The sequence below is a fragment of the Trichosurus vulpecula genome, chromosome 3 (assembly GCF_011100635.1).
Source record: "Trichosurus vulpecula isolate mTriVul1 chromosome 3, mTriVul1.pri, whole genome shotgun sequence".
Lineage (NCBI taxonomy): Eukaryota > Metazoa > Chordata > Mammalia > Diprotodontia > Phalangeridae > Trichosurus > Trichosurus vulpecula.
In genome coordinates, this window is record NC_050575.1 from 399041051 (window position 1) to 399063253 (window position 22203).

A 22203-nucleotide genomic window follows, 5' to 3' on the forward strand; every position below is an offset into this window, starting at 1 on the left:
CCATTTCATAAATGAGGAAACAGGCTGAGAGAGGCTAAGTGGGTTGTCCAAGGCCACACGCCAGCAAATGTCTTAGGCAGGATCTGAACTCGGGTCTTCCTGACCCCAAGTTCAGCACTTCTCTCTTCCCCAGTGTTACAAAACAAGACTAAAAAAGGAGAACACCGCAATAATGAAAAAGGACTGCTGAGGAAAATAAAGAACCCTGGGCCTGGAAATAAGTAGGTTTGAAGTTTGGATGCCACCCCATGAGGAAGAACAGCATCTAGCTCAGGTTTGGTCTTCTTCATTCCAGGTTTTCCTAAACCCTCCCTCTTCGTGTATATGACTGATATGAGGTCTTTGTAAGTCACTGAAAACTTCATCTAGCAGGAAGCATCATTCCCAGTCATGCCCGACTCTTTGTGACCCCACTTCTGGCAACGATATAGGAAGGGTTTGCCATTTCCTTCTCAGCCCATTTTACAGATGAGAAAACTAAGGCAAACAGACTGAAGTGACTTGCCCAGGGTCAGTCTTCCTGACCCTAGGCCCATCACTATCCACAGAGCCACCTCGCTGCCAGTAGGGAGCAACAGCATTAAGTGGTAGATGGTTTCATAGAAACCGCATGACCCACAGTAGCGACTAGAAAACTCTGGCCTCTGGTAGAGATTCGTTTAATCTCATGTAGTCTGTGGAGTGAGCACCAAGCCATGGGATATCAATGTGATGCCTAGAGTTACAGAAATGCAGAGCAGTTCTTCCATCAAAGTCTGGTTTATCTAAGTGTTCCTCCTACCTCTTTCTCTCTGTGTGTCATTGTGTTTGTGTGCGTGTGTGTGTGTGTGTCTGTGGGTCTTTTGGATTCTGTCTCTCTTACTTGCCTTCATTCCTTTCCCTTTTTCTCTCTCTCTCTCAGGCCATTCTTCCGAAACTGATCACAGTAGAGAAGTAAAAGTTGGGTCTTTAGTTTCTGTCGTTATATCTATCACAGAAATATTTATGCTTCTTGTTTGTTGGTTGGTTTGTTTTCATTTCAAAGGTAATTCAGAAAAAACACTTGTAATCATGTGAAAAAAGACAAAATTGTTTCATATCCCCAAAGAGGTCAAAGACAGAAAGCATATGGAATATTTTAATATGACAAAATAGCCACAGCAGCACTTCCGTGGCGGCAAAACACGGAAACTAAACATATGCCCCTTGAAATGGCTGAACAAATTATGATGGGTGAATATAAGATACAGATTGAAATAAGCAAAACCATAGCATCAACCTTAATTGTAAAAAGGGGGAAACCCCAGTAAAATCAAGCTCCGTGGAGTACAGAGGGAGGGGCCTACACGTGTGGAACGCAGCAAACACTGACAGGTACCATCACTGAGCCATGCTGATTATACTTAACTGGCTTGGTTCCAAGAGAGGTCTCCTTTTAGGGGCAAGGTCTGGGGATGACTGTGACATAAAAATTAAAGGCTTCGATAAAACTGCTTAAGTCATGTGCCTTTTATAGGTATTGTTTTCTCTTTTTTAAAAAAAACACTTAGGCTGAATCGTGTTCACGTCTATGGTTCCTGAGGGCAGGGACAGTCTTTTGCCTCTTCCTGTACCCTCGGCACTTAGCACGGTGGCTGTCACACAATGGGCGCTTAATAAATATTTCCTGATTAACTCTCGGTCCTCAGCAATAACTATAACAAAAAGGTTCCCGAGCCCTCCTCTGTAGCAACATTAAATGTAAGATACAATACAAGCCAGGCGTGCTTAACAGACTCAGGAAGTGCCATGATGATACCTGAACCGTCCCACATGGGCGGGATCTTAACCATACTTTTAGAAGCGTCGCTCTTGTTGCTCAGTCATCTCTCAGTCATGTCTGACTCTTTGTGACCCCATCTGGGGTTTTCTTGACAGAGATACTAGAGCAGTTTGCCATTTCCTTCTCCAGCTCATTTTACAGATGAGGAAACTGAGGCAAACAGGGTTAAGCGGCCTGCCCAGGCTCACACAGCTGGTAGGTATCTGAGGCTGGATTGGAACTCAGGAAGATGAGTCTAGCTGACTCCAGGCTGGGCATGCTATCCACAGATCCACCTGGCTGCCCATCAGAAACATTACCCAACCCATTTCAAATTTAACTGTTTTTACTTATTATTTATATTTATTTCCATGCTCTATGACTACCTTTCGCCCCCTCTCTACTTAGCTGGTATGCATTGATTTACATGCGTTGGCTCTCCCATCAGAATGTGGGCTTCTTCAGGGTCTGGCACAGACTAAGTGCCCGAGAAATGCTTGTTGATTTACTGTTAGAACATTTGTCTTCACATCTACCACCACCCTCAGGCATCACCTAAAGGCCGAGATGATGAGGGGAGGGTGGTAACACTCCTCAGTGATAACTCTGCATGTCCTCAAAAACTGTCAAGTCACTCTTCAGTTCTTTCTCCACCCTAAGTAATTTCAAGGCCTTTCCTCAAAGGTCCCATTTCCTAATGCTTTAATCATCTTCACAGCTTACCTCTGAAGCCCAGCCAAGTCCTTGAGGTGTGGAGCCCAGAAAAAGGAAAACACTCTGCAGCAACAGTTCAGGGACTTTCCGTCTGGGGATTATTTTAGATACACCCCCTCAGCGCCCCCAACCCCCAGTGCAAATTCCACCTGCTCCTTCTCCAGGGCTTACCACAGGGTCTGGCAAATAGTAGGCACTTAATAAATGCTAGCTGACTTGCCACTAAAAATTCAGTTCAGCTGTGCCTGATTCTCCGTGGTCCTATTTTGGGGTTTTCTTGCAAAGATGCTGCCATTTCCTCCTCCAGCTCATCTTACAGATGATAAAACTGAGTTAAATGACTTGCCCAGAGTCACACAGCTAGGAAGTATCTGAGGCCAGATTTGAACTCAGAAAGATGAATGTTCTTGACTCCAGGGCTAGTGCACTATCCACTGCACCACCCAGCTGTGCCACTAAAGATGGCTTCACTACAATGTATGAGACTTGCCTTGATTTTTGACAAGATGAAGTCTTGCCTTCAAAATTGATATTTGGCATTTATACAATAAGAATATTGTGAAGACAAACAACTTTGAAAAACTTAAGAGTCTTGATCAATGCAATGGCCAACTATGATTCCAGGCGAACACATGGTAAAGCCTCCTGCCTGCCTCCTGGCACAGGGGGAATGAACTCAAAATGCCCACTGAGGCACAGATTTTTGGGACATAACTAATGCAGGAATTTGTTTTGTTTGACCATACACACTTCTTAGACGGGCTTTATTTGTTTTTGTTTCACTGTGGGTTTTTTCCCCCAATGGGGGGGGGGGGGGGGACTGAAGAGGAAGAAAGAAAATAGATTTTTTGCTCATTGAAAAAAAATTTTTAATAAAATTAATGGTTTGTGTTGGAAAAAAAATCAATGTCTAGTTTTCTAAAGTAAATTGCTAATGCAGTCCTAAGATTTTTTTAAAGTGTCATATTAATTCAATTAAACATTTATTAAGCAAATTCTTACGCTTACACCTGGCCGCAGTGGCTGGCAGTGGATAGAGTGTTGTACTTCCAGTCAGGAAGACCTGAGTTCAAATCCAGCCTTAGACACTTACTAGCTGTGTGATCCTGGGCAAGTCACTTGACCTCTGTCTGCCTCGACTTCCTTAAACTGAGGATAATAATAGCACCCACCTCACAAGGTTGTTGTGAGGATCAAATAAGATAATATTTATAAACAACTTAGCACAATGCCTGGAACACAGTAGTTGCTTAATAAATGCTTGCTCCATTCCCCATCTATTGTATACAAGACACTATCACAGAGAAACAAAGAGGAAATAAGATAAAATGCCCACAAGAAAGAAATCTCCCGTTGTTCCCAGGCTAAACAGTCTAGAGGCTAATCGTAGAAAAAACTTCAGCCCCAAGGAAAATGTATTTTTCAGAGAGATTAAAAAATGAAATAAAAGTAATAAGGTTTCCAATTTCCAGGATCTTAATAGAATCAAAAAAAATGTACCCAATTAGTTCATCTGGAATAGGTGAGGATGGTTGCTCACTTTGGTAAGCTAATTTGAAAGACTTGCTTTGCGCTATAACTAAAATTCTGTATCAACAATCTAATCGACAATAAGGAGACAACTCTGCAAAGATTACTCTGCATCGCTGCCAACCCCGGCCTTCTCCCCCAGTTAGCGTCCTATACAAGTGAGCTCAGGAGTCTACTGGCTGTCAAAGCTGGGTCTCGAGTCTGTTCCTCTATTACCCTGATGCTCGATCTCCTTCCTCTCCAGGGCTCTCCTTCCATTCTCTCTTCCCCTAGAAAGTCGGACATCAAATCCAGCAAACCAAACCTGACTTTGGCTATTATTAGCTTTTCCTCTCAACAGGTATTCCTGACTGTTGCCTCCAGGACATTATTAAATATTCCTGTGTGAGGATCCAGGCTCCCAGCACATCTACAATAGCCCCTAGCTTTAGTTTGTTCTCTCTAGGTAACGTCGATTTCAAAAGAAACCCAGAATTCACTAGCTATGTCTGACCCCAGGAGAGCCCAGCAGATTTTGTGACCTAAACCAGCAGATTAGTCAGATTGTGCCAATATCCTTTTCTTTTTAAGTCCAATCCTGAGCTTTTGTAGAATGTCAATTTCAATCAGTCAAGTATTTGGCTATGGATTACATTTTGCATCTGTTTCTCAGGTCATTATGGCCAAAGAATCCATTACCCAGTGGCTGGCATATTCCTGGTGAACATCTCTTCATATTTAACCTAGCATACTCTGAACAGTAGACATACTCTGTTGCTGAGACTGTAATCAGAGCCTTTCTATTCCTTAAATATTTTTACTGAATTATAGTTATACTAAAATTAAAGTGCACCATTATTCAAAAATAATTTTGCACAATCTGTACAGTGCTTAGCACATTGTAGTTAGAAAAATATTAACTGATGGTCCTTATAATGTATTTCCAAGGTGGTCATTGAAGATCTGTGGGGAAATGAATGACAAAAGGAGTTGCTGAATCCACCAGGTTAAGGTCACCTGACAATGCCAAGGGAAAATTAGAGCACATGTAGACAGATACCAGATAGCAGCTGAGGACCTGAATAAAAATCCATTAGTAAGTTCTGTCAAACTTTTTTAAGATTTGGGATGAAAAAAAAAAATTGAGGTTTGATCTGATAAATTCTTTCATCAAAATCAATCCACACATCCATAAATGAAAAAACTCTGAGGAAAACTTCTTAAACTGTCGTTTTAAAAATGTGTTCCAGTCTTTGAGTTTATGTATTTAATATGATTATATGAGATTATGTAATATGACATTATATATTATTCTACTGGTTTATTATTAATTCAAGGAAGAGTGTCTAGTTTGCAAGCTAAGCAAATCCTACAGTCAATGAATTTTATTTCAGTGCATTCAGAGTCAGGTAATCAAACAGCCCAAGTATTTAATTATTTAGTTCTCTTCTTCCCTCCATTTATTATGAGAGCTGATAACAAGAATTACTACATTTGACAGCCTTGTCTTATATAACAGTGCTCTCAGGTGTAATTTCAGTTTCTCATTGGGGCCCACAGGGTTTTTATCAAGTGAAAGCCAACATTAGCAGAGAGTAGTTGTGAAAACGCAGTCAACCTGAGCCATGCAGCGGAATCACAGGTTTGATGCCAGGCCAGTGCATAAAGAAAGGGGAGAAAAAATGGCCAAAGGCTATTCTTTAAAACTACCAGTAGGATAAGGCATCCAACCAGCTGCAGTTAATTCAATGGTCTGTGGCTAGCAAAGGTAAGGGCAATCCAGCTAGGTTCTTTCACCTCCCCTGCCTCACCCTTGCTGACACACTGCCAGAAGAAATGGTCCTGCTGGTGGCACAGGAGTAGAGCATGGGACTTGCCTCTGCCCCTTTCTGGCTGTGTGACCCTAGACAAGTCACTCAACTTCTCTGTGACTCAGTTTCTTCATCTGCAAAAACAAGGGGGATAGACTTGGTAGTCTCCAAGGTCCCTTCTGAATGCTATGATTAACCGAGACTCACAGTAACTTCATTCAGGATATACTAGGGATAAATCTGTGATTTAATTGGTATAGGGAACTCCCAGGTGAGGGAGCTCCCTCTACCAGAGCAGGTTAGCTTCTTATAATGCAACTTATCTTGCCTAGAGTATTAAGAAATAAAGTGACTTACCTAGGGTTATATATCTGCCATGTGTTGGAGGCAGGACTTGAACCCAGGTCTTCCTGGCTCCCAAGTCAGCTGTATACTATCTACACTACACACCACCATCACTCAAGGTTTGGGATGAGAAAAGGCTGTGGTTTATTCCACATAGGGTTGCTGGATTGTGGAAGGGAGCAGAGGAGGAAAGGTAGGAAGGGGTCAGGTTGGGAAGGGCTTTAAATGCCAAACAAAGCATCTTCTTTATGATCCTGGAGATAATAGGGAGACACTGGAGCTTAGTGAGTAGGGGGTGACATGGTCAGACCTGGGCCTTGAGGAAAATCACATTGGTAACTGGGGGTGGGGCAGGGAGACCATCCCAAAGTCTACCACCACTCATGCAGATGTGAGGTGATGAGGGTCTATACCCAGGTGGGGGCTATACAAGTGGAGAGAAGGGGATACAGGTGGGGGCTATATGAGTGGAGAGACAGGGATGCATATATACAAGAGACTGGAAGGTGATGAGGGTCTAAACTAGGATGCTGGACAGATGCTGTGGAGGTAGGAAACAAGACTTGGCAACTGGCTGGACATGGGGAGTGAGGGAGAGAAAAGGGTTGAGCATGACTCTTGGTTGCAAAATTCAGCACCCGTACAGAAGAGTGGGATTCTCTACAGAAACAAGGAAATTTAGAGGGGTTGGTTTTGCAGAAAAGACGATAAATTCAGTTTTGAATGTTTTGAGTTTGAAATGCCCACTGGATATTAGGGTTTCAGGTGTGGAGCTCAGGAGAGAGATTAGGGCTGGATGTCCAGATCCAGAAGTCAGCTACCAATAGGTGATTATTGAACCTGTAAGAACTGATAATATCATTAAGAGAGAGTCTAATGTAGAGAAACAAAAGGAGAGGGTCACAAGACAGAGCCTTGGAGGATATTCGTAGTTAATAAATGGAACATGGGTGATGAGATGGCAAAGGAGACTGAGAAGAAATGGTCAAACAGTAGGAAGAAAAGCAGGAGGGAGCAGTGTCACAAAAACCAAGAGAGAAGAGAATTCTCAGGAGGAGAAAATGGTCAACACAACTAGGTCCCTTTTAGTGAGAATAATAAATCCCTCCAAGTGGTTGCATTATTTGAATCCCAATTGCACATTTCCATTGGGCTGGAACCCATTACCATATTTTACATAATTATAACTTTGAATGATGCCAATTTGAATACATGTGAATACATGCTACAGAGAGGTCAAGTAGGATAAGAACAGAGAAGGGGCCATCAGATTCAGCCATTAAGAGATAGTTGGTGGTTGTGAAGGGTGCAATTTTAGTTGAGTTCCATTTTGGACAAGTTGAATTTGAAATGCTGATGGGGTATTTAGGTGGAACTGCTTAGCAGATGGTTCAGGAAAGAGATTAGAGTGGGACATATAGATTTAGGTCATCATTCAAATAGAGATGATAATTTAACCCATGGGAAGTGATGCTATTCAAAAATTCACTAATCTCTAACTGAAACTTAGCATTTTCTTCAATTATTTAAAAACATTATTCTGAGAAGGGGTCCATAGACTTTGTCAGATTTCCAGGGAGGACCATGACACAAGAAAGGTTAAGAACCCTGGCAGTAAGTGAGAGAGAGAGCATTGTCACGTAAGGAGAGAGAAGGGAAGGCCCAGCATGGTCTTGAGGGACATCCATACATAAGAGGTAGAACAGATGAATGATACTTATTATGAAGAGCTAGGAGAAAGCAACAACATGGAACCCAAAGGAGAAGAAGGCATCTAGAAAGAGAGGTTGGTTGACAGTGTCAAATGCTTCAGAGAGGTCAGAAAGGATGAGGGAAGAGAAAGGGCCAGAGAATTTAATAGTTAAAAGATGAGTGGTAACTTTGGAATGAATCATTTCAGCTGATTGGTAGAATCAGAAGCCAGATTACAAGGGCTTAAAAAGAAAAGGGAAAGAATAGTGAAGTGGAGCCAAGTAAATATCTATGAAACGGAGGCGATTATAGGGATAATAGCCTGGAGAGAGGGCAAGGGTCAATGGGAAAGGTTTGGGGTTTTGTAGGGGTTTTCAGGATAGGGGACACCTAGATGTGTTTGTGAGCCACAAGAAAGAAGCCAGTAGATAAGGAGAGACTGAGAATGAGAGAAAGGGAATGATTAAAAAAGAGGCAAGCTGGTGGAGGAGATAAGAAGGAATGGGAAGAAAGTTCCAATCCTGTGGTTGGCAGGAAGAACTACCTTTCTCTCAGAGCCTAAGCGAGAGAGGAAGAGGCAATGGTGTATGATGTGGAGAGGTTTTCAGATATAACAGAGGGGAGAAGAGGGAGCTCATTTCAGGTGGCCTTGGCTTTCTCAGTAGGACAGAAAGCTAGGTTTTCTCTGAGAAGGAAGGTGAAGGCGGCTGTAGGAAGCTTGAGGAAAAGAGGGGAAAGTTGAAAACGGCCTCTAGGCGTTGCCAGCCAGCAGTGAGGACCTAGTTGTGTTGGGTAACCTAACCTCTAATGCAGCTCAATGTGTGACTTTCTCCAGCACAGTCAGCTGCACTCAGGTAGCAACAGTGAAAGTGGATTGTAAGGAGAACCCAGGATTTACTTCTGGCAAGAAGGTGGACAGGACAAGGTGGAGAAGAGGGATAAGAGATCCAAGGGCAGAAAATAGTACATAGGTGAACCATTTAACTATAGGCTTAAGACTGTGGAGGGAGCGCAATGAAGCCAGAACAGACTGGAAGGAGAGGGAAAGGTAGAGAGACTGTGAGTTGAAATGAGGATGAAGAATAGATTTCAGAGATGGCTGGAAGAGATAAGAGGGAAAGGATGGGAAACGTGAAGTATGCCCAGTAGATATGAATCCGGATTAGTGACTGGAATTCAGGAGAAATATTAAGGCTGGATATATGGTTTGGGGATTCCTATGCATAAAGGGGGATAATTGATTCAATGATAGCTAACATGACCATAAAGAGAGAGAGGAGGGAAGAAAAGAGAGCTTAGAACAGAGCCTTAGGGGGACAACCAGGCATAGGGAATTTCAAGGAGGGGAGTGTCAAGGTACTTGGATAGGAAAAAAGTTACATCTCTATTTTCACTAACTTCTAACTGTAATTTAACATTTCTTTCAATTATTCAAAAACATTATTCTGAGAAGGGGTCCATAGACCACCAAATTGTCCTGGTGGGTGGGGTAGGGGAGGGCCCATGACATAAGGAGAGAGCAGTGTCATGAAAACCAAACCTCTCAGATGATATGGTGAACAAAACTGTCTAAAGGCACAGGAGGAGAGGTTGAAGAGAAGGTTCTCAGCTTTAGCAATTAAGAGATGACCTTGGAGACAACCATTTCGGCAGCACGGTTGGGTCAAAAGCCAGGGGTTACAGAATGAGTGTGTGGTCAGGCAGCGGAGGCAGTAAATATGGACCGTTCTAAGAGATGGGCAGGGGAAGGGAGGAAACAGAGATGACAACACCTTGAGGATATGGCAGAGTCCAATCAAAAACGTTTAAGAGAAGGGAGAGAAGAAAGAGAGGGATTAAAGATGGGTTAGGGAATGGACTGGATGACCTTTGAGGTCCCTTCAAGTCTGACAGCCCATGATTCTAGAAGTGTCTGATTTCAAATGCCACACAGATTAAGCCCGATGTTTGTGCAGAGATTGGAGAAAAGGATTAAGCTTTAACTGTCTCCAGGGAACGGACCTGAGTGAGGCATTGTCAGGAAGTCTCCTGTGTCAAAACAAAATGGATTGATAATTTTTTAAAAGAAAAAGAAAGAAGCTTCGACAAGAATCCTAAATCCTAGACTCAGTCCTACCACGATATACTTTTTATAATTTGGGGAAACTTAATTTACTGTAAAAGCAAAACACTTTTTCATTAATAATTCATATGAAAAATACAAATTTAAAGAGGATTCTGACTTTGAACTTTGTTTTAAAAAAAAAAAGGTTCCTGTGGTTTGAACATTAACTATCACATTTCCACAGTGTATTATACTTGCACAAAGATTATCAAATGAATAACATTACACGTAATCTTCAAACTAATCTTTGAAAGAAGAGACAAGAAAAGGCAATGTGAATTATTGCACCTGTTATCTGAGTATTTAACATTGTGGACAATTTAAATCCCCATGAGGCTGAATTAGTAGATGACAGAAAAAATTGTAAATTGTATTATTATCTTGGACATCCTAATATAATGTGGGTGTAGAAAATCCAATTGAAAGGGGACTGGCTTATTAAGTTGTGGCATGCTGCAATTTACATATCTCATCCTCCAGATGTGGGGTGGTAAATGAGGATGGGGGTGAGCAAAGATCAGCAGGGGATAAAGGGAAAATATATACATTTCCACTAGTTTGGGCATTTGGAGAGAAAGTGACACTTTCTGAAAATGTTTTACTTTTATTTTTCCTAAAAATAAATGGGAATCAAATGGTATCTCTCTGTTATCCTCCATTCTGTAGATAAAAACTGCGCCCTCGGCTTTGGTCAGCCATTTCACAAAGGATCAAGCAGGAAAACATGAATATGTGCATCTCTATGGCTCTTATCAGCCCCCCCAGAGTGGGGCTCTGGGTTGGAATTCTCTGTGATCTGGTGCAAATCATTTTATTTCTCTGGGTCTCAGTTTCCTTATGTATAAAATGGGTTGGGAGTGGGTGAGAAGACCTCTAGTCTCTCCCAGATCTGATCTATGATCCTATTTTAACAGGGGTCTGTGGCCTCTATGGAGTAACCAGAACATCATTTCCTCATGTGGAGAAGCTGAGGATACTGCTTCTGGGAGAATCATAATGACGTGGGACAGAAGCGCTTCAGAGAGATTGCACAGCTTTGGTAGATATTATATAGCTGGTTCCAATCTGTGGACCATGTACAGTTAGGGTTAGCCTTTGGGTGGGGAAGGGGGTGGCATCCTTGAAAGGCATAAGTCAGCATGAGCCTGACTTTTGTGGTCATTCTTGAGTCAGCAAGGCTCTGGTGTTGTGACTCCTTTCTTCTGTTTAGTGAGTGAGACAGAGACAGAGAGACTGAGACAGACACAGAGACACAGAGAGACACCTTCGGACCTTCTCTCCTCTGGGGTTAGGTGACCCTGTGAAATGTGCCTTCGTGAAATGAGTCTCCACATTTGTTCTTTTCCATTCTAGGGGAAGGGATTAAAGCCTCTGAGTCTCAAAAGTCCAGGAGGGCACCCAGGTGTCCCAGCATTCCAGAATCTGGATTTGACAATCGGTTCAGCATCAGTGCCCGGGGAGCAAGGAATGACAGACCTTCAGGACTCTTCCCATCAGCAGCTGAAACGATTCTCATGTGGTAGTTATACCATGAACTTGGGAGGACCAACATTCTATAAGAACTGTGCTTGCAGGGTGACCCTACACACACACACACACACACACACACATATGTTGGAAAGAAGTGTTTGTGCTTTTGTCATCAGTATATCTTTAAATATCCCCTTATAAAAGCTAATCAGTGCTGGTGGTTAAATAGAATTGGATTGTTAGTCAATGGCAGCTAGGGAGGGAGGGAGGAAGCAAAGCCTGGGGGGCTAAAGCCAACAGTAGCATGGAAAAAACTCAACAGGTCCTTCCAGTGCCCCAGAATCCCAAGGGGCAGATGGACTGGGCTCATCTCTGGGATGGTGGCCGGAGTAACCTTGCTACATGTACTCTGATCCATCATCACTACTGGAAAAAAATAACTCCAAGTTGATTTCTCCTGATGGCCAATCAATAGTATCCTCTTTATGTACAAATGCAACAGTATTATCATCATTGCTTTTTACTTTCATTACTGTCGTAGAGTGTTTTTGTCTTTATATTCCCAGCACCTGGCAGAGTGCCTTAGAGTAGGATCTTAATAAATGTTTATTGGAGTGAACCTTTACTATTAACAAGATGAGCTAGGCTTGAAGGTGTCAACGTGAAAAGAAAAAAAAAGACTACACAGAAAGTCCATCCTTATTGAAAATGTAGCCTGCAAATCGCAAATCTGGACCAAGATACTCATCTTCATACAAAATGCCAGTGTCCCCATGAGGCTGAGGTTTTACAGTTTGTCCCAAACTAGGAAAACCTGTTAAATTTCCCCTGGCACCTCTCCCCATGCCTATTCATGTCCAAGAAATGGAACTTTACAGCCTTTGGTACCTTTTAAAAACCTGAAAGGATTAATAATACATGAAATTTTCAATTAGTTTATTTTAAAATCAAAGTTTCCCAGTAGATATGTACTATATGGGCACAAAGAATTGCACAATGAAATAAAAATGTCCATAGTTCCACAAAGAACCATAAAACAGAACCATGTAAACAAAGCAGCATCTAGAGTTACTCATTGGAAATGAGCCCCAATGGAAATATTAACTTTTCATATTCGTGAAGTCGGTGCCAATATAACTAAGATGCATTTCAGCTATTTATTTACTATGTAATTATGCAGAAAAAATTCTCTAGAGGGTTCTTAATCCTGCATGATGGAAATATGCTTATCCAACAGAAGGCATGTTTTCTCCATCACAAGAGATAATGAAAGAAGATCGCATTGCTTCTATTCAGCACTCTGACTTACAAGCTACAAAACTCACAACTACTGTCCTTTAGGAACATGCGGTAAATAATTTTGAATACCTAACTGTGTCCCAAGTGCCTATCATTTCATAGGCAGATCTCATATGCAAAGCCTTAGAGAAAAGAATGACTATTTTGTTTTAAAAATATAACCAAACCCTACTTATGGAGCTGTGTTCATCTATCTTGGTACTGATGTATTCAATTTAGAATTACAGGTCTAGACCAATTAGGGAAATAAAAATACAACTACAAAATATCAAGGAATATTGGGGGAGAGATGGTATTGTTAGCACGCTGGTTATTAATTTTATGAGCACCCATGACTTTGCTAAGTGCGTAGACCAAAAAAAAAAAAAACAAAAAAAAAACAAAAGATGCTCCTTTCCTGCTTGCTCCCCAGGACAACAGACTTTGAACAAAGACAACAGATCAACGCATGCTCTTTCTGCATCCTTAAAGAGTTGGGAGGGGGAAAGCTGGGAAGATGCCCATTGACCATCTCCTTTTCCTTCCATATCTCGAGTTCTAAATACATGATTCTTTACTCTTAGACCAAGCTATTGCCGTTCTACCTAAACTACAAGGGGGGAGGTAGAATGAAAAAGCATTTATTAAACACCTACTGCATGCCAGGCAATGCTAAAAGTAGTTTACAAACGTGATCTCATTTAAGCTTCACAACAACCCTGAGAGGCAGGTGCTGTTATTATCCTCATTTTACAGTGGAAGACACTGAAGCAGACAGCAGCAAAGTATCTCACCAGATTCTCGCGGCTAGTATGAGTCTGAGGGCAGATCTGAATTCAGGGCTTCCTAACTCCAGGTCCTGCGCTCTGTGCACTGTGGTGCCATCTAGCTGCCTTGGGCAACTTTATTCTTTCTAGTCCCTGGATGCAGATGTCAGGTCTCTTAGCAGGTCCATCTCCATGTAAGACTGCCTCCTCCTCAACCTCCGTTTTCTGCCTAAATCCCACTGCCTTTTCCAAGCAAACCCTTTGTACAGGGCATCTTCTGCGTCCAGCTCCATATGGCACATACCCCTGCCAGGGCTCTGAGCACCTTCCTTTTTGGTCATTTAAAGATTTCTTGAAACCCAATCGTCCACCAAAAAAAAGCATCCCCTTGTCAGAAGAAAAAGAGAGATGACGGTTGTTCTGGATGGTCTTTTCTGAGCTGGCCAGTGCCTTCTTCTGACTTCTGAGACAAGTCTTACAGTTCAAAGTAACCCTAGAGGTGAAGCTAAGCGATTAATCAATCCATTATTGCTGTGTTCTTATTGAGTTTATCACTTTTGATGGAGTTCAGATAGAAATGGTTCTGGGATAAGTTGCTATCCCACTACTACCCCTTTTATAGGGGTGGCTGGGTGGCACCAGAGCACTGGGCCTGGAGTAAGGAAGACTCATCTTTGTGAGTTCAAATCCAACCACAGATACTTACTAGCTGGGTGACCCTGGGCAAGTCACTTAACTTTCTTTGCCTCAGTTCCTCATCTGTCAAATGAGCTGGAGAAGGAAATGGCAAACCACTGCAGTATCTCTGTCAAGAAAACCCCAAATGGGGTCACCAAGTTGGACATGACTTAACAACAACAAATCCTTTTAAATCTAATTTCCATAGACTATTGTTCAGGTAGATAAAATCATTGCTTTTTGTAAATGAATAAAAATAAAAATTTCATTAAACAAAAATATAGTCAAATGAAAAAAATAAAAATCTAGTTGAATAAGTTCATCCTCTACAGATTCAATGAAAGCATCTTCAGGAAAATGCCAGTGGCAGACAGACTGATGGGGATGTGTTCCCACAATTTGGATTTCTGGGTCTCATATCTTGGGAGACTTTCAAGTGACAGACTTTTTGGAAATTAGAATGGACCAAATAGAAGCTAATAACTTCATGCAACAACCATAAATATTAAATTCAAAAGACTGAAAAATAAAAGAAAATTTAAGGTTTCTCACATTAAAAATAACTAACATAGAAAACAGATTAAAGAGATATAGTTTAAGAACCACTGGACTACAAGTATGGTATATTGCTCATATTTTCTAACTTTTTTGATGTATTGATCAGTCATCCCAATATTTTTTGGAGGGGGAAGGCAGGGCAATTGGGGTTAAGTGACTTGCCCAAGGTCACACAGCTAGTAAGTGTGTCAAGTATCTGAGGTCGGATTTAAACTCAGGTCCTCCTGACTCCAGGGCCAGTGCTCTACACACTGCACCACCTAGCTGCCCCCATCCCAATTTTTTCCTCTACTTTTTTCTCTTTTTTGTCTTTTAAATATACTCTTTGGTATATGGGATGGCTGCCTGGGTAGGAGGGATACTGAAGGAAAATTTTTAATGACATTAATAAAAACTTTTTTTTAAAAAAAGCATCATTAGATTGCCTGAAAGTCATTACAAAAAAAAAGCCTAGGCATCATATTTCAAGAAATCATAAAACAAAACTGCCTAGATCTTTTAAAACTAGAGGGCAAAATAAAAAGAATTCTCTGGTCACCAACTGGAAGAAAACCCAAAATAAAAACTCCCAAAAACATGACAGCCAAAATCTATAGCTTCCAAGTCAAAGAAAAAAATAACTCAAGCATTTTTCCAGAAAGAAAGATTTCAAGCACCAAAGAACCACAGTCAGGATCACAAATACTTCAGCAATAACCACTATAAAGGAGAAGAGAGTTTAGAATATGATATTCCAGAAATCAAAAGTCATATGCTTAACATAAAAAACCTACCTGGAGAGGTTCTTATTCATTGAGTTCCTCCACTTTTATCTTTGCATTACCTCTTCTTATATTATACAATTGTCTGTCCTTGTATTTTGAATTTGTATCAATATTTAGGTCATAAAGCCCAAAGGCAGAAGAGATCGTATTGTTAAGTTGCTCTGAACAGTTTTCATCGGGAGTGGCTCATCCTCTGGAGAATAGCAAGGAACAAGTCCAACTGCTCTGGGGACCCAGATCCATCCCTACCCAGTAGTGAAGAAGTAGCTTCATCTCTTCCTCCAATACCTGATTGAGATCTATCTGCTCATGTAAGAGGTGGCAATGAGAAAAAACTTAGAGTCCAAAGACTTGGACATTCTGGCTCCAATACTTGCACTGCCAACTTCACAGAGATGTGCAGGAAACATTTTGTAAACCTTAAAGTGGCATACAAGCATAAGGATACTACTAGAAGCACTAGGTCTTCCATTGGCACCAACTGTAGTGATAAGCAAAGGATTTGTGATTCTGTCAGCAAGAGAAGCTCTCGGTGAGCGGTCTCCTTCCACCAATGCAGATCACAACCTGTGTGTGACTTAACACATAAGTCCCAGTGAGTTGCCTGGGGCAGAAAGACTTGCCTAGGGTCTCACAGCCGGTGAATGTCAAAGACAAGATTCAAAGATGGGTCTCCCTGATTCCAACCCCAGCATCCTACCACAGCTGCCTCTATAATAGGCACATATGGAAGTTTAATAAATGTTCTTGAATAATAACAATGGTGGCCAAGCACTAGGGACAGGAGATCTCAGCACTAGACAGGATTCCAAATGATTCTCTGGAGGCCCTTGAAGCTGAAGCAACTGAATATGTGGAATGTGAGCAGATTTGCCCAAAGTCACAGAGCTCAGAAAGCCAAGACTAGAAGTCAGTGTCCTATCTCCTATTGCAGTCTTCCTTCCACTATACCAGGATGAAAGTTATTATCCTCCTTGGTCTAGAATACAGACTTCATGTCACTGTTCCTTTCTAGACTAGGATTCTATGTAACATGAATCAGGTTAGTCTTCACAAAACAAGTGGCTATACATGTTTTGCAACTTATAGCTTATAAAATGATGTTTAAATAGAAACTTATAACCCAATTAAAATTTATAATACCTTAAAGATGCTGATTTCAGAAGAGAATGAGTTAAAAGTCAAGGTGTGTCTTCCAGTGTGTTTAATAATTATTTCATTTTTATTTACATTTAATATTTCTAAATCAAAAAGGTAGTATCCCCCCTTCTCTGATTTTGTTATTACCAGATGGGTAGGCTTATCTAACTTTCCCTATATTTAAATACACTTTTGAAATAAAAGTTAACTTAGAAATCAAAATTTTCTTAGGGAGAAACACAAACATATAAAATGAGTTTTTAAAGCTTCTTTCTTTAGAAAAATAGTCTTTTAACACATTACATTACATTGCTTTTATTTTAAAAGCAGTTGGGTAGTGGGTAGCATGCTAGACTTGGAGTCAGGAAGATCTGAGATCAAAGCCTGTCTGAAAAATGTATTAGCCGTATGACTATAGCCAAGTCACCTGATATATGTGGACCTTGGTTTCCTTCCTTGTAAAATGGAGATAATGACAGACCCCAGGCCACAGGGCTGCTGTAAAGACAAAAGATGCTAATAGATGTAAAGCATTTTGCAAACTGCGAAGCACTCTATAGATGCTAGCTACTATTTTCCCTTTCCATTCCACCAGCAGGAATGACCCGTTCACAAAGGTACCCGTTTCTTGGACGATTGGCACAGGTTACCTTGTTCTCCTCTGGAGTGAAGAGGATCCGGAATGTAGATGGCACCCCTGGGGCGACTTTATTACAAATATCATTGGGGCTGATGACTTTGAAGTAAGGGGAACTTTCCTCAACAATCTTCACCAGTCTTGGAATCTGCAGGAAAAACATAGATCATTGTGGACAAATGGAGCATCTCTGAGAAATATGAGAAAATGAATGGAAAATGAGGTTTGAAAGAGGATGAGCATAGGCTAAATTCAGAAGATCGTTGTCTTGGTTCAATTATTTACCAGGTGAGTTTCCAGTTTTAACATCATCTCTCACCAGATATGTGACCCTCAAACCACTGATTCAATGTCTCTGGGCATCCATTTTTCTCACTGATAAAATGAGGAGAGGGTGACTGAGCTGAGCTCTAAGACCTCTTCCAGCTCTAATAGCCAAAGACTCTCTGATATATGGTGAGCAAAGTTGGTCAGGTCAGTCTTTAGAGTGTTAACCTCATTCAGTTGGCTTCTGGTCAGTGTAGGTATTCTCATTCACAAATTCTTGGGTGTATTGGCAATTAAGTTGGGACTTTCTTACTGTTTTAGAATGATTAATTAAGTGTCTTTGAGCCTTACTAGGTGCAAAGCCTCAGGCCCAAACCCCTATATACTAGGTTCTAAGCCTATGTGGGTATGAAGCCCTCAGGGTCCTAAGGGGAGTTGCCAAGACCAGAGGCAATAGTAGGAGCCTGAGTTCTGGTCACTCAGATGACCTTCAGATGACGTTTGATGATGGCTAAAGAGTGTATAAAAAGAGAGAACAGAGCTATTTGCTTGGGGATCTCACTCTTGGAAGTGTGTTGATGTAGAGACTCTGGGCAGGTGTAGTTAAGAGCCCTCCAGCTTGTAAACCCAGATATTGGGACTTCATTAAACTCTGGTTAACTACATATATTGTGATTTGGTTAGACAGAAATGTTGATCTGTTTCTATTGTCTCTGTAATTTCTGTTTGTATTTGCTCTGAAGTTCAGGGTGCTGGCCTTTTCCCCTGAACTAAGTGAATGATATATGTATATGTTGGATTAAAATAAGATTGTTAACCCCTTAATGTTACTTTCCTTAGTAAAGCAGATCAAAGGAATCTGTGCTGGCAGCATTCTTGTTGTTGGGCTTGTGTTGGTCTTTCACCCCCACAGCAGCTGCTAGCTGAATTGTTGCAACATTGGGACAGGCGTCAGAAGAAATAATTATCTCCAATGGGTCAGGTTTCCAAAACGTGCCCATCATTGACTATGATCTTTGACTATGGGACTATTTTAGGAATAGAAGGTATAGATAGGCTAGTGTCACAATACCAACACCAGTCAGCTAAACAGGGATTACCATCCATGGGATGAAATTCATTTCCATTCCAAACCAAGAGTCATTAAGCCTTTGCTATGTGGAAGACACTGTGCTCGTGCTACAGCTACAGAGAGCAAAACTAAACAGTCCCTGCTCTCAGTGAGCTCCCACTCTTACAAAATGCCACTTTCAAAGCAGCACAAAGACAAGAGGCCAATGCCAAAGCAAAGGAGAAGCACTCATAACCAAATGACTGAGTGACAGCTCCTTAAAGATGGTGGCCACCACTATGAGCATCAAAAAGAGAGGTCTCATAATTGGTCAAAGGGAGGATCTTACCCGGATTTTTTGCCTTTCAAAGTTGAAACTCTTATAATTCATAGTATTGTGAAAATTATAAGAATGTGATCAGATAAAATATAAGAAAATGCAAAGCCTCAAAGATCATGCAACACAGCTCATCTCAAGTTGAGTTGACTGGAAGGTCTCTGCCATTATTGTACTTGCACCTGTAAGGGTGGGGCTGATTGATTGACTCAATTGAACTACCCTATGCCGTTTAAGGGCAGCAAGGTGGAGCAGTGGGTAAAGCAGTAGGCCTGGATTCAGGAAGACACGAGTTCAAATCCAGTCTTGGATACTTACTAGCTGTGTGACCCTGGACAAGTCATTAACCTGTTTGCCTCAGTTTCCTTATCTGTAGAAAGAGCTGGAAAAGGAAATGGCAAACCACTCCAGTATCTTTGCCAAGAAAACCCCAAATGGAGTCACAACGAGTCAGACACAACCAAAACAACTGTACGACATGCCATTTAAATTAAGTGATAAAATGCCTAAGCAATCACTCCGGATTATAGGCTTTAAGCTAATTGGGAGAAGTACTTTATGGTACTGAAATGATATTACACTGGGAAGGAGGATTTATAGAGGTCAAGGAAACATGGTCACAGTCCAGGGATCATCTAAAAATTGTCAAGCTCATTTAGAAGCAGGATTATTCTGGAGGTTGGAGTGAGTATGGCTTTCCCCTGAAAAGGAACCACCTCGGGGGAGAGGAGAGAAGGAGAGGTCTTGGTTTGGGCCTTGGCCAGTTCTCCTTCCCTCCCCTTACCCCCAACCAGAATAGGACTTTGAAAGAATCAAAGGGTCCAGAAAGTTTTGGACTGCCCATCTTCCCATTGGTGTCCTAGCAGCATCACCACATCAGCTAATAGTAGGGTCTATGTTGGGAGTCAAGGACAGACTGTAAGTGGACTCATAACCTATGAGGAGTCCAGTAAAGAAATTACACAATGCCTAAGAGAAATTTCTTGAGCACCCCAGGAATAGGAGAAAGGGACTTCCAGCCACCAAGCATTATGAGTCAATCCTTTGCCATGTGAGCTCTCTAAGCTGGAGGCTTTTCCCAGGACTCTATGTATTTGTGGAAGAGGGATAGACTCGGTGGGGGTGGGGGAGCATGTCTTACACCAATCATTCTTACTATACCACCCTAGTGAATAACCTCTCTAAAATCCAATTAAGGCTGCTCAAGCCAATGGAATTAGAGTCATGCCCAGCACTTCACTGACATGCATGGAACTCTGAGAGAGACAAGTGGACCTGAAACTATCGGTGAGAGTGGGAATTGGAAAAAGGACCGTTAGAGCTTGTGTGGTTCACATGCCCATTTATTCACAAAACCACAGACTAGTATAGCTGGATTAGGTCTTATAGACCATATAGTGCAACCTCTGCATTTCTCAGAGACGGAACCAAAGCCCAAAGGAGGTAAGGGATTGGCTTGTGGTCATATAGTTATTTCTAGAACCCAGGACTCCTAATTCTCAACCAGAATCTAACAAATTAAAATGTGCTAGTTCCCTTGTCACTATGTCTTAGGATACATGAGGCAGAGGTGGAAATTATCTCAAAGTGAAAGGTAGATATTTGGATGGATGGATGGACAGATGGATGGATGGATGGATGGATAGGCAGAGAGACAGATAGATAAATGATAGATGAATAGAATGATGAGAGATAGATGGATAGAAAGATTTTAGATGGATGGATAGATAGATTTTAGATAGATGGATGTTTAGACATATGGATAGACAGATGCTGAATGGATGGATATTTAGATAGATGGATGGATGGATAGACAGAAAGACAGATAGATAAATGATGGCTAGATAGATGGATAGGTAGATGTTTAGACAGATGGATAGATAAACAGGTGGATATTTAGACAGATGGGTAGATATATAACACGATAGATATTACTGATGGATATAGAAATGTATGTATACATATTATATATATTATATACATATAAAGCCTGTGTAAACAATTATTGAGTCATATACTTAACAGAAACTGAAATAGTTGGTGAACCCCCAAAACAGAGAATTCATTGGGAAGACAAGGATTTCACTTGAGTTTTGTAGTCTAACTACTGCTTACAAATGTGACCCTGAGCTCCTTGAAGTATCTTTTTCCTTTCCAAGTGGCTCTTTCAGTCTCAGCCCCATTATCCTCCCTTGCTAATGCTGCAGCAAAGAATTAAATCTCCCCTTTTCTGCAGAGTCTACCTTTTCTGCCACTAAATTACCCCATTGATCTCTGAGAGGCCTCACTGACTCCTTTAATGAATTATTGCACCGGATATGTCTGCAAATCTTCTCGATGCTCTTGGCTTTTTTTGTGTAGTCTTCATTTTCTTCTCCCATCTCTTTATATATAAATTCCTTCTCTCTTCACCCATCTTACAATGTTCCCATCTGCCTTGACACCTAAACTTTTGCATCTCTCAGATGATTTTTTTTTTCACTCATTACTTTTCACGCTTCCTTGTTCTTCACACTGACCTTGTTCTATTCTTTGTAGCTTTTCTGCCAGGTGTCATGCAGAGCCCAGGGACATTTAATATTTTCTTTTGAAATACTGTCTAATTTGACTCTAAAGAAGACAAAGTAAGCCTGGGAAAGAAGCACCTTTCTGAAAAACAAAGAGAAGGTCAAGGCTAGACTAAACCCCGGGATGTATAATACATGCAGTACAGAGAAGCCTTCTTTGACTGGCTACAGACTAGGGCCTCTTAACCATTTTTGTGTCCTGGCCTCCTTGGACAGTCTGGTGAAGCCCATGGACCCTTTCTTGGAAGTCTATTTTCAAATGTATAAAATAAAATGCATACAGTTACAAAGGAAGCCAATCATGTTGAAATATATTTATGAAAATAAAAAAATAAGTGTACAGACACCGGATTTAGAGCCCCTGCTTATAGACAAAGTTTGAAGAATATCTAAAATTGAGGGAGGTCAGAGTAAGGGATGCATGAGTAACACATTCAATATAGAAAAAGTGAAGGATAGAGATGTTTTTTCTTCATATAAACAACATTAGATTTTGTAGAACTTAGTAATGTCTTACTATTACTTTCCCTATGATCTGTTGAATCAAGTTTGAAACTTTAATTAAAGGAAACAAAAGGATTCTCCAATTTGCATTTTTATATAAAATCTATTAGTTATTCCTCCATAGTTATAAAGAAAAAATCCCATATTTAAGGCTTGAAATTATAAATTTAAATGGCACTATATCCCTCTGCCTTAATACTAATCAAAACATATATTTCTCATACCTTTTC

The 22203-nt window shown here is 41.0% G+C and overlaps 1 protein-coding gene across 1 annotated transcript in view; it reads right to left on the reverse strand.

The window, feature by feature from the left end:
* The window catches only part of HYDIN (HYDIN axonemal central pair apparatus protein), a 455510-nt gene that overhangs the window by 422544 nt on the left and 10763 nt on the right, over window positions 1–22203 (reverse strand). The window contains exon 4 of the mRNA XM_036750079.1: window positions 17261–17395. Within this exon, the coding sequence (XP_036605974.1) occupies window positions 17261–17395 (135 nt within the window). The remainder of the gene's footprint in view (window positions 1–17260; window positions 17396–22203) is intronic.